The sequence below is a fragment of the Spermophilus citellus genome, assembly GCF_964194105.1.
Source record: "Spermophilus citellus genome assembly, chromosome: 3".
NCBI lineage: Eukaryota > Metazoa > Chordata > Mammalia > Rodentia > Sciuridae > Spermophilus > Spermophilus citellus.
In genome coordinates this window covers 232,374,467-232,386,506 of record NC_138184.1, presented here as the reverse complement: position 1 = coordinate 232,386,506, position 12,040 = coordinate 232,374,467, and the positions used below count along the sequence as shown (strand labels likewise).

The window sequence follows — 12,040 nt, the reverse complement described above, 5'->3', positions numbered from 1 at the left end:
GACACTCAAGGACGAGAGTGTGAACTATGTCCTCCCACGCAACGCAACACTGAAGTCGCCACGTGGTCACCAACCCCCACAGCAATGGCTCAGTGAGTTAAAAGGAAAAAGGCCACCACTTCCCATAACAGCGCTCTCCAAAGGGTTCGGCAAAAAGAAGTGTCAACCGTGGAGCTCCCCGGCCATCGGCATCATCAGGGCTCAAGGATCTGCGGTCACCCAAAGCAGACGACGCTCCTGACACCCATGTGGCCCAGGGCTGTGTCAAGGAACGTCACTCACTTCAGCTAATCACGAGATGACGGGTGAGTACAGGACAGTATTTTGAGAGACATGTCCACTCAACTTCTATCACGGGGTATCGTAACAGTTGTTCTGTTACTGTTAATGCCGCTAACCGCTTACTGTGCCTAATGTGCAAACCAAACTTCATCATAGGTCTGTACGTATAGGGGAAAAGCACTACATATGGGGTTCCGGGCTCTCTGTGACTTCAGGCACCCATGGGGGTCTCAAAAGGCATCCCCCTCAAATGAGGGGGACTCTTGCTCTCTACTAAAGGAAATGGGAAATAAATTAAAAAACAGGTAAAAACAAGTGCAAATCAAAGAAGAATGTGGGTATGAGCTTAGAAGACTTTCAAAAGTTTCCAAAGATATGATTAGACTAACCAATGACTGGCTGAGCGAAAAGGTCCACAGCAGGACCAGCTCCAGCCACCACGCTTCCTGCTGTGAGCTGCCTCTTCCCTCAAGGGATCCTGTGGTCTCCTGTGTGTAGTTATTCCCACGCTCATGTTTACATGTTTATGGCAAACGTATCTTAATCAGTCTTTTATTCCCCTTGGATATGTGTTTGCATTTATCAAGAACAGAATAAGCGTCTTGCTATCTTAGTTTTCAAAACTCTCAGTGTCCTTTACCACACAGTCTCTCATTTTCCTTGAGGCCTTTGAGACAGAGGGTGTGGCTCAGAGAAGACCACAGAGCAGTCCTAGCACTGTCGCAACAAGCTTCATGATGACAAGTGACACATTGCATCTCTGCTCTCTCCCTGCCAGAACGCCCGCTGCACAGGACGGCTGTGAGGGCAGTGGGTTTGGGGAAGGTGGTGTGCCAAGGGCAAAGCACATGCATGCCTGGGAGAGGCCACCAGTCCTGAAAATGAGTGGCAGACAAGTGTACCTCACAGAATGAAGACACCCCAATGCAGAGCTCCGCCTTGGCCACAGACCGAGGAGCTGGGTCACCTCCTGGAGATGTGTGAGCTCCCAAGCACCACAATGAACCTGAGTGCACCGCAAAAAGCCACCTGGGGTTTACAGCCACACGAGCCGCAGGGTGCCGCAGGGTATCCACACAAGACAATGCCACCTGACAGCTGGGTATACTATGACAGAGAGCCAGCACCACGGGCCCCACGGCACTGACACTCCCCGGCGCTGGTGGGGTGCTGCTGCTCTCCAGCATGTGCACATGTTGGCCGCCTGACTACAGGTACCCTTCAGGAAACCGAGGCACAGAGAGGTGGGGTGACACCCAGGGTCATGTCACTGCAAGTGACAGCCAGGATCTGCAGCTGCAGGATGAGTGCTCTGAGCTCTATGGGGAGCCAAGGAGGCGTGCCTGCCATCCCAGCTCCTACGAGGCAGAGGTGGGAGGATGTCACATTCTAGGCCAGCCTGGGCCACACAGTGGGACCCCCTCCTGTTCTCACATCCAGAGGCCAGGAGCCCAGGGTAAACAGTCCTCATTTCACACAGAAAACCCCTGGCCAGAAGCAGCTTCCCAGCCTCCCCTGAGCCGCACCTGGCCCTCGGGGTGCTCTGACGCTGGCCTCCTGTGACAGCCCTGACGTCCACTGCAGGAACAGAGGAGGACGTCCCCAGGAAGGGGAGAGCACTGCAGGCAGACCAGCAGGAGGCCGGAGGACAGGCCACACTGCTGCTGGACAGCTACCCACCACAGCCAGCCCTGCCTAGTACCAGCACCATGGGGGGCCTACAGCCTCTCACAGAAAGACCCTCGCCACATGTGGTTCATGCCTGAGCGGCCCCAAGCACCAAGAGCCAGGGCACAACCGTGGTGCGACTGCAGTGCCAGGTGTCTGCCCACCGCTGGAAGGAGGGCCTGGAGGTGGGCCAGCGGCTGAGAGCGGCCCCGCAGTGCCACCACTCACACACCTGAGCTGGGGTCCCTGGGGCCCTCCGCCAGCCCCTGCTTCCGCAGCAGCTCTGAGGACAGCTCCCCGAGCCTCTCGTTTTCTGCGTAGATGGCTTTCTGAATTTCTTGTATCTCCCTTTTTTGGGCTAAAGGAAGTTCTTCCGGTTTTTCTGTTGACTCAGGCTCGTTGCTGCTATCATCATCTCCATCACAAACCTCAAAGTCATCTTCATAGTCCTACAAACAAGGACAACGGTTTGGGACCCTTAAGACAACAGAGTTAAGTAACACTCACATGGAACAAAGCGTGACAATCTAAGACAGGCAGAGTCCTTATCACAGCTAAGAAAGACTTCAGAGTTCACTGATGTTGACATCATTAGATCATCAACCTGTCCCGACTAGTGCCCTTGTCCCGGAGATGAGCTGCTCAGCAGTGGGCCACACCCCTGCCACCTGGACGTCCCCTCCACACACCTGGGTCCCTTAACAAGCTGTTGTAGTTTTCAATTTGCCAGTCCTATAGCTTCTTGGGTGAGTTTATTCCCAGGTGTCTCATTCTTTCTGATGCTGCTGCAAATGTAATCGCTTTTATGATTTATTTTTTTTTATATTCATTGTCAATGTAAGGGAAGATAACTGGCCTCTGTGTGTTTAGGAATTTGTCCCGAGGATGGGAAAGTGAGTGTACATGGACAGTCACTGAAGGGTGGACTGACTGTAAAGCCCTTCAGTCCCATCATTTTGGTAAGCACTGGGGAAGCGTCAAAAGCTTTTCATGGGGAACAGCTCGACCCAAGTCAAGCTTTATCAGACACGGACATCTAAGAGTACGAAGAAGACAGAAAGGACGTGAAATTATTACACAGAAGGTGATTTTTCAGAACAAATCATAAGCTGAGAGAAATTTTAACTTTTATACTTACTTCAAAATCATCTTCAAGACCAACTGTATATTCATCAGCCTCAGCATTTGCTAAATCCATGTCTTCCCTTTCAATTTCCTAGACATGAAAAAATTAAACATGAAACAAAAACATTCAATCACAAACTTGAACATTGCAAACAAGTGGAAAATACACGCTTCCTGAGATGCATTTGATGTTGCCAACTTAAATATGTAAGCATTTATAAGACTAGCAGCACCTGACTTTGAATGCTTATAATAAATATACCTATAACAATAACATACTGTACATTTCAAAAAGCTAGAGAAAAGAATTTTTAAAGTTTTCACCAAAAGAAAATGATAAATGTTTGAGACAGGTAGGTTTAACCTGATCTAAACAGTATGCACTGTACATACATGTTGAATATTATGTATACCCCACTAACATGAACAATTTTTATGTTTTATACACCATTTAAAAATAAATTCAAAAAAAGATCTACCCAAAGAAAAATTTCAAGAGGAAGAAAGAAAGATATGCACTTGTCAATTTATAGGTATGACCCAAAAAAGAAAATGGCTAGTGTAAGTGTAACTTAGGAAACACAGCATTTCCCGGACACGTCTAATTCTAATGAGGAAAAATGCATTATGCAAACACCCTCAGGGTGCAGCTATCTGTGTCCAAATGCATCCCTACTAAGCGGTGCTAATCGTACCTGCACTGTGAGGAACAGACAGAGGAGTAGGCCCAACCCTGCCTGACTATGAGACCCAGCATCTCTCCGGGCTGGCCCTACTTCTCCATCCCACCTGCACCTGCGGCAGGGCACGCACTGTCCTCAAGGGTCCCTCTAGATGACATGGAGTTCAGGGGCACCCTGCTAGGGAAGCTGACCTCACCACATCCATGTTCATGTCAGAGCACCCCCACTGCCTAACAGCTGAAGCTCTCGACATCTCACACCTACAGCAGCAGGTCAGAGGAGCCACAAGTGCACCCGGAGGTGGCAGGGAGCCTGAGGGCGCCCTTTGGGGCCTGGAGGTAGGACTAGAAACCACAGGGCTCTATGGGGACCCTGGGGAGCGAGAGATGTTCCCTTGCTATCAACCAATGTGCAGACAACGGAGAGAGCAAACTCACAGGAGCGAGGGAGGCCCCAAGCTGGTGGCCGGGACCGCGAGTGCAGGGAGGGGCAGAACTCTTAGAGGACAGGCAGGTGCAGCCTGGAGCTCACAGAGCTGGCCAAGGGCTCTTTCATGCCACCTACCCGTCCAAGTGTGGCCTGTCACCATGCCACCCAGCAAGATGCCACGTAGCAATCGCCACGAGATTAGCTAGTTATCCACAGAGAGCCCCTCTACCCATATATGCCCCTAAGACTAAGAGACTGATGAGGAATTTCTTGGAACCAGATGTTGTCTGTTTGTTTGTTTTAAGTATCGATAAACTGATAAGCTTCTAGCCAAGATAATGAGGGGAAAAGAGAGGACCAAAATCAAACAAAAGAAAGGATATAACTACAGCTCCCGTGGGCATCAAAAGGATGACCAAGAGCCAGGCACCACGGTATACGACTGTAATTCCAGCAACGTGGGAAGTTGAGGCAGGATGATCACAAGTTTAGGGCCAGTCTGGGCAATATAGTAAGATGCTGTCTCAAAAAAAAAAAATGTTTTTAAACAGCCGAGGATGTAGCTCAGTGGAAGAGTACATATTGCCTAGCATATGTGAAGCCTTGAGTTCAATCCTCTGTACCAAAAAAAATTTTTAAATAACTAAGGGACAACTAACCAACTCTATGAACAATTTAGGGCACAGTACGATAACGTAGGTAAATGGACTGATCTCTTGAAGGACACAGGCCGCCAAACTGACACCAGAAGAAAGAGATGGCTTGAATAAGCCCATGTCCCTGAAGGAAACTGACTCAGCAGCCAGAGGCCCTCCTGGAACACAGAGCACCAGGCCCAGCTAGGGCTAGAGGCCAGAGGATCTCTGGCCTGCGTCAACGAAGACATGCTATGACTCCCCACAACCTCTTCCAGAGGACCGGCCATGCTCATTCATGGAGGCCACCCGACAGTAACACCACACCAGACATACGTTAGCACCAGCACCAACCCCAGCATGACAGAGCCAAAATCCTCAACAGAACGGTGCCAAGTGTAACTGATGATGTATAAAGAATCACAGTCCACAACTGGCCAGGACCTGTCTGGATCAACATTCAAAGATCAATACATTCCATTCCATCAACAGATTAAAAGGGAAAAACCTGTGATGTCCCAACCGATGCAGAAAACGCACCCAACAATACCCAGCACCCATTCCTGACTTGGTGGAGAACCTCTGCAGCTGACGTCACTCTCAATGGTGAGAAACTCCAGTCTCCTCAGAGTCAGGAACAAGACAGCCTCTCCTGACCCCTCGGGCACCCGGGGGTCCTAGCTAACTCCACAGCACAAGCACAGGGAGAAGGGACACCACTGAGAAGAAGTGAGCTTTGTTCTCAGTGGCAGGACCGCCAGTCTGGGCAGGCTGCACAGGGCAGCTGTGCCGCCAGAAGTGGGGGGGCTGAGGCGAGGGGACCACCCACTTGAGCTGCCTGGCAGTTTAGTTCGACCTTGTCCCAAAACGTAAAGACATTTTAAGGGTTTGGGGATGTAGCTCTCCGGTAGAGAGCCCCTGGGTTTAATCCCCAGTACAAAAAACAAAAAGAAAAAAGGTGACGACGACGACTCAGTATTGTCAAGATGTCAGTTCGTCCAACTTCACATACAGAATCAGTGAAATTCAAAATCCCAGCAAGATGGTGGGAAAATTGGTGCAACTATTACGGAAGTGCTATGGAGACACCTCAGAAAACTGAGTCACCATTTGACTCCTTGGCATATACCCCAAGGAATGAAAATCAGCAGCCACATTAATGTTCATAGCAGCTCAATGTACAATATCTAAACTATGCCACCATGGAGGTGTCCTTCAACAGATGAGTGGATAAAAAAAATGTCACACACACACACACACACACACACACACACACACACACACAATGGAATATTACTCAGACACAAAGAAGAATGAAATGATGGCATTTGCTGGTAAACGGGTGGAGCTGGAAAATATCATTCCAAGTGAAGTAAGCCAATCCCCAAAAGCCAAAGGCCGAATGTTTTCTCGGATATGCAGATGCTGATTCACATAGGGCAGAGCACTAGGGAAGACTAGTTACCTTAGATCAGGTCGTGGGGAGCGGGGGAGAGGAGGATAACAGATGGACTCAGACATCATCACATCATCACTCTATGTACACACATAACTGCACGACTGGTGGACTCTACATCACGTGTACCCAGAAGAATGAGGAACCATAGATATTTTGTAGATCAGTCAGACTGGCTCTACGTATTCAGAGATCATTACTGGGGGCATTTTGAAGACAGATCCTTACTTCCAACCCGACTGCCTAGTGCTCTGTGGTTAACATCTCAATATGGGACTTGACATTTTTAAAAGCTGGGGAACAGGCCAAAGGAGAGGTGGCCAGCAGGAGGGCACTGTGCCCCCATGCTCTGGGCCTTGCAGGACATCAGGACATGGAGCAGACAGGTAAATGGAAGACGGAGATCTGGGTCCCAGTCCCACAGTCCCGTGGTTCCCAATAGGCGGTCGAACCACCTCTGCAAACTGGGTGACGGTGGCAATTATGGGTGGAGAGAGGAGTAGCCACTTCAACAAGATGGACGTTCTCTACGGCCGGACACAAAAGGAGGGGAGTGCGTGTGCCACAGCAGGGCCTTCCTAAGGACATGTTGTCGTGTGTTTGACCCCTCTTTCTTTCTTTTTTAATTTTTTAAAAAATATATTTTTAGTGTAGATGGACATAATATCTGTATTTTGTTCATTTATTTTTATGTGGTGTAAGGCAAGTGCTCTACCACTGAGGTCCAGCCCCAGCCCTCTGACCCCGATTTCACTGCACCAAGACTGAGCCCCACAGTCTGCACACCACAGACTCGAGTGACCGTGACCTGTCAGCAGAGGCTCATTGGTGTGACAGAGGTACCCTTCTAGTAGGGGATGCCACAGTGACGGAGGCTAGGCTTGCATGGGGGCAGGAATACCAGGGAACTCTGTACCTTCCTTCCAATTTTTCTGTAAACTTCAAGTTGCTCTGAAAACATTAGATCTCACGACAGACAGACACGGTCCTCTGGGCACACCACACTCACACTGCACTTGTCACCTCCGTCTGCACCTGCTGACTGACAGGAGTGTGGAACCAGAGCTGGGGCACCACCCTCTCCTCTGGGCCCAAGCCCACTGTGTCCGAGGGCCCGAGGGAGAGGTGGGGTCTGGGACAGACCCCTCGCTTCCTGCAGAGCCTCAACCATGTTGGGGACAAGACCATGACGCGTGTGCGCTCCTTCCACCTTGCCTCCCAGAGCTCTAGGCAGGGCCTGGAGCCCCCTGCATCAACCCTTCCCCTGTATGAGGGTACCAGCATCCTGTCGAGAGCCATCACTGGGGCTGCAGCCTTTGAATTAGAACTTCTGGTGTTTGGGGACTTCCCATGGCATCCCACAGGGTAAGATCACCCAAATACCTGTGAACCTCTACTCAGCTCTGCCTGGTCCCACAAACTACCGGAGACAGGTGGCCTGCTGTGCCACACGGCCTCTCAGAGACGGGTGTGGCCTGCTAAGATGCCAGTCTACCTGGTGATTGCAAGACACCAGGAAGCAAGACTCCACCCCGAAAGGCCCCCCTGCCTTCGAGGCACCCCTTAAATAGACCACGGAGCCATTTCTCAATGTCCAGCTCCAGCTCCTGTGCGGAGTGGGTCTATCAGGCACTCTGCTTCACAGTCGTAAGTCTGACTCTGTGTCTTTAGTTCTTCACTGATTGTTTCTGACTGACCTTCTCTGGTGGCTACACCCTCCTCCTGGGCAGCCACAAGGACCCTCTGGTGAGGCACTGGCTCCCTCCCCACACGTGCCCCTCCGCCCTGCTTCACCTCTGTTTCTGAGAATTATCAGCCCCTCGTCTGAGCCTCACCACGGTGCCTGGGCCACACAAGGGCGATGCTCTGCTGAGCTCCACCGTCTCCTGCTCTCCTGCAGCACAGTGCTCTGAAGGCTGGCACTCCCTCCTCCTGCAGGGGCCGTGCAGGCCTCCCTGCTCCCAAGATGAGCGAGGCTCTGTGCCCGAGGGAATACACAACCCAGTCACCGTCTCCCATGGCACAAGCAAGACGGCCTCACCAGGACCGCGGATGCCAGCAGGGGAAAGTGCTCATTTCCCGTGAAAGCTCATGCATCCCTGCTCTGCTGTCCAAAGGAACAGTGAGACCCGACAAAGGGTACGGTGAGCAACCAGGCGTCAGGATGGGACTGCATGACCCCTCACCTCGGGCCTTGCCTTCTTTGCTGCCGGCCCACCACGCCTGACAGGCACAAGTCAGCGCCACGCTCAGGTCTGGCGGAACGTGCCTGATGCGCCGTCTGAGCCACGGCCTCGTGGTGGGGGCTCCCAACCCCACAGGGTGAGTTGGACGCACTACAGGTCTATTCAGATGAAATACTCTTCTGTCTGTCACACAAGGTGAGGCACTGAGCCTCTGTCAGGGTTTGGATGTGAGACAAAAGCTCCCGTGAGACGTCGCACGAAGGTTCAGAGGACAAACCGCTGGGTGGTGAGAGCCTTGACCCCGTCACTGACTGAGTCCCTGACGGATTTCCTGGTGGGGCCTGAAGTGGGGCCTGGGAGGTGTGGCTTGGCGGTCTACATTGAATCTGCAAAGTGGAGACTCTCCCTCTGCCACACTCCCCACCGTGTGGGCCTGCCTCACCTCGAGTTCCCAGGCACAGAGCCGGCTGTCCACCCGACACCTCTGAAACATGAGCCCCAAGCAAACCCTTCCTCCTTGACCGCTGTGCTGCTCGGGTCCTGTAGTCACAGCAGCCCAACAGCTGCTCCCACAGCCTCTCCTGGGAACGGTTCCCTCACACTTGTGGGCTGTTGCTTCTTGCATTCTGGGGGAACCACACGTGGACAGCGGCTGACCTGTGCGCCCACCCCGGTGGTGCTGAGGGTCTTACCTTCCCCTGCAAATCCCTCTCCCTTCCACTGCTCCTCGCTGCACTCTCCGAATGCCTGAAAAGAAAGCGCAACAGCATCAAACAGGCTGTGAGAGGAGGACACCCAGACCATGAAGCTGCTGCGTCCCAGAGAAGGCCCAGGCACCACCGGGCTTGACGGGACGAGCTGTGGGTGGGCACCGTGCACGCTCCCATCCGCTCACATTTTACTATGTCAGCAGTAGCTCAAGCTAGAAAACACCTCAGTAGATGCAGAATCTCGGCATTTTAACAAACTTGTGTATGCAAATTTATATCCTTTACAAATCTTGAAATTTTCTATGATTTTCAGTCAATCCTGAAAATTATTTTATGTTTAATATAACGATATTTATATTTCCACATTAAATGTTTATAATAAAATATTTTCCTTTTTTGGGGGGAGGGGATATGGGGGATTGAACCCAGGTGTATTTACCCACCGAGTCAGATCACCAGCCCTTTCCTTTTTATATTTATTTTGAGACAAGGTGTTGCTAAGTTGCTTTGGGCCTCACTAAGTTACTGAGGGTGGCTTTGAACTTGCAATCCTCCTGCCTCAGCCTCCCAGGCTGCTGGGATTACAGGCATGCACCACCACACTTGGCCTAATTTTTAATAATATTTTATAATGTTAGCCAGGGCCTAAAATGAATCAAATTTTAAACTGATTCTCAGTTTTTACAATGTAGATTCACACCAACTCAACACAAGACTTGAGTTAACAGATCAGAGTACAGCAAAGTTCCTCATGCACTCTAGCAGATGTGAGTCTAAAAGGGGGACTCTTGACTCCCTGGGTTTAAGTGCTAGCTTTTTCAAGCTTATAAAAACATGGGAAAGACACTTGAGTTTTCTCATAGCATGAAAAAAGAACTACAAAATATGGCTGTCACAAAGAATCAGTTACAACCTAGAGCTCAGGGGCAGCTGGGTCTTGCTCAGCATATGTGAGGTCCTGGGTTTGATCCCCAGCAAGATGAAATGAAAGGAAATAACCAAATGAAATAATCTAAGGCTGATACACAAAATGAATCTACATGTAAGCTCCAGGCCCTGGCACCCTAGTTCACTGCCAGTGCAGGCTGGCAGGCCCATGAGCAGTGCCTGGTGTCTACAAGCTGGAAGCACCACCTTGTATGCTCACAAGCTGCAAACACCGGGGCGGGGACTACCTGCTGCCACACCAGGCTTGCTCGCACCTGGAAAGGAATTGAACTGCCCATCTGTGGGTGCTTTCAATTCAGGCAGAGGAGGCACCACCCCTCAAATACCAACAACCTCCCAAGTAAATTGTTCTCCCCAGAGTGGATATTAATTCTTTAAACTTGTATGAGCAGCTGGGTGTGGTGGTGCATACCAGTAATCCCAGAGACTTGGGAGGCTGAGGCAGGAGGATGGGCAACTTAGAAAGACTTGCCTCAAAACAAAAAATGCAAAAAGACGGAGGGGGGCTGGAGTAGTGGCTCAGTGGTAGAGCATTTGCCTGGCATATGTGAGGCCCTAAGTTCGATCCCCAGCACCACATATAAATAACATAAAAGATCCATTGACAACTAAATTATATTTAAAAAAAAAAGGACTGAGGGTACAGTTCAGTGGTAAGGCACTCCTCAGTTCCATCCCCAACACGGAAAAAGAATAAAGAAAAAAAATTAATATGAGTAAATACTTAAAAATCAAAATATGACTATAGCAAGTTATGTCCAAGCTCCTTTAGTATGCCTAAAATATGATTGGAGGGGTTAAATCTAGAGAAAATAAAGTTTAACTATGATTTATTCCAATTTACCAGGTGTAATTAAATCTAATAAGAAAAATGCATTCTGCTTCTCACTTAACAGTCAATATACATCTCCTTACTGGTTGCCAGTCCCATCTCTTCTCAGACTTGTTCCTCGGCTTCTGGGTTCACCATTCTGTCAAGAGAGGAAGAGGGCACACCCATTAAGAGGCACGTCACCGTGCATGGCGTGTGACCACCCCCATAACACAAGCACACACACAAACCCTCCTTGGAATTTATTTCAAAATGACAGTTTACTAGCTATTTTGATTAAATTAGAAAACTAATGTATTGAACAAGGTGATTATACATCACCTCAGCAAGAGAAAGTGAGAAAGCCAACCATTTCACATAAGTAACATAGTATGTACCAATTTGTTAGAGTCTGTAAACAAGTCAAGATGGCGCCTGGCAAGTTCCTCACACTACTTAAAACTGTAAATTCTGAAGCAATTAGACTGTGCCTATTCCACAGATCCACTATCCACAGAATGAAATTGCGAAGGGAAGGGGTGTGGCCCAGTGGTAGAGCATCTGCCTAGCCTGCACAAGGTCCTCCGTTCAATCCCCAGCACAGCACACACAAATAGCTAAGCAACCTTCTCTCGAATTAAATGAATATTTTGAAATAAAACTGAAACTCTAAGATTATAAATCAATATACACAGAGGATTTTTGGAAAGAGAAATGTGGAGCTACATGAGCCTCGTCTTAAGCGCAACACATAGGAGGAGGCAGCTGGGGAAGTGCGTCCCTGGAGTGGAGGAAGGCAAGAGCCCTGGGAATGGTCCTTGGGAAGCACAGACAACCTGTCCAAAAGCTTCAAAAGAGTCACCAATACCAGGCTTGCTTGGACCTATCAGTTCTACCTCTAAGAAAACTCTCTCAGAAAATAGTCAAAGAGTGCTTGCTTCAGCAGCACTTATGTTTAGACTGGAAAGCAACCAAAGACTGTAGTGAGATTTCAACTTGCTCATCACAGAATAATTCATAATAGCCAGGATGCTCATGAGCTTAGGATTCAGTATTAGGCTCCTTGTTGAACAGAGGAGCTTCTGACCACAGACGGAACATCAGACG

The 12,040-nt window shown here is 49.7% G+C and overlaps 1 protein-coding gene across 2 annotated transcripts in view; it reads right to left on the bottom strand.

Annotated features, from left to right (window-relative positions):
* The window catches only part of DYNC2I1 (dynein 2 intermediate chain 1), an 80,190-nt gene that overhangs the window by 48,367 nt on the left and 19,783 nt on the right, over nucleotides 1-12,040 (bottom strand). For both annotated transcript variants that reach the window (XM_081283993.1, XM_081283992.1), the window contains 4 exons: nucleotides 11,038-11,093; nucleotides 9,157-9,211; nucleotides 3,089-3,166; nucleotides 2,183-2,399 (listed from right to left, as the gene is read on the bottom strand). In XM_081283993.1, the coding sequence (XP_081140119.1) occupies nucleotides 2,183-2,399; nucleotides 3,089-3,166; nucleotides 9,157-9,211; nucleotides 11,038-11,093 (406 nt within the window). The remainder of the gene's footprint in view (nucleotides 1-2,182; nucleotides 2,400-3,088; nucleotides 3,167-9,156; nucleotides 9,212-11,037; nucleotides 11,094-12,040) is intronic.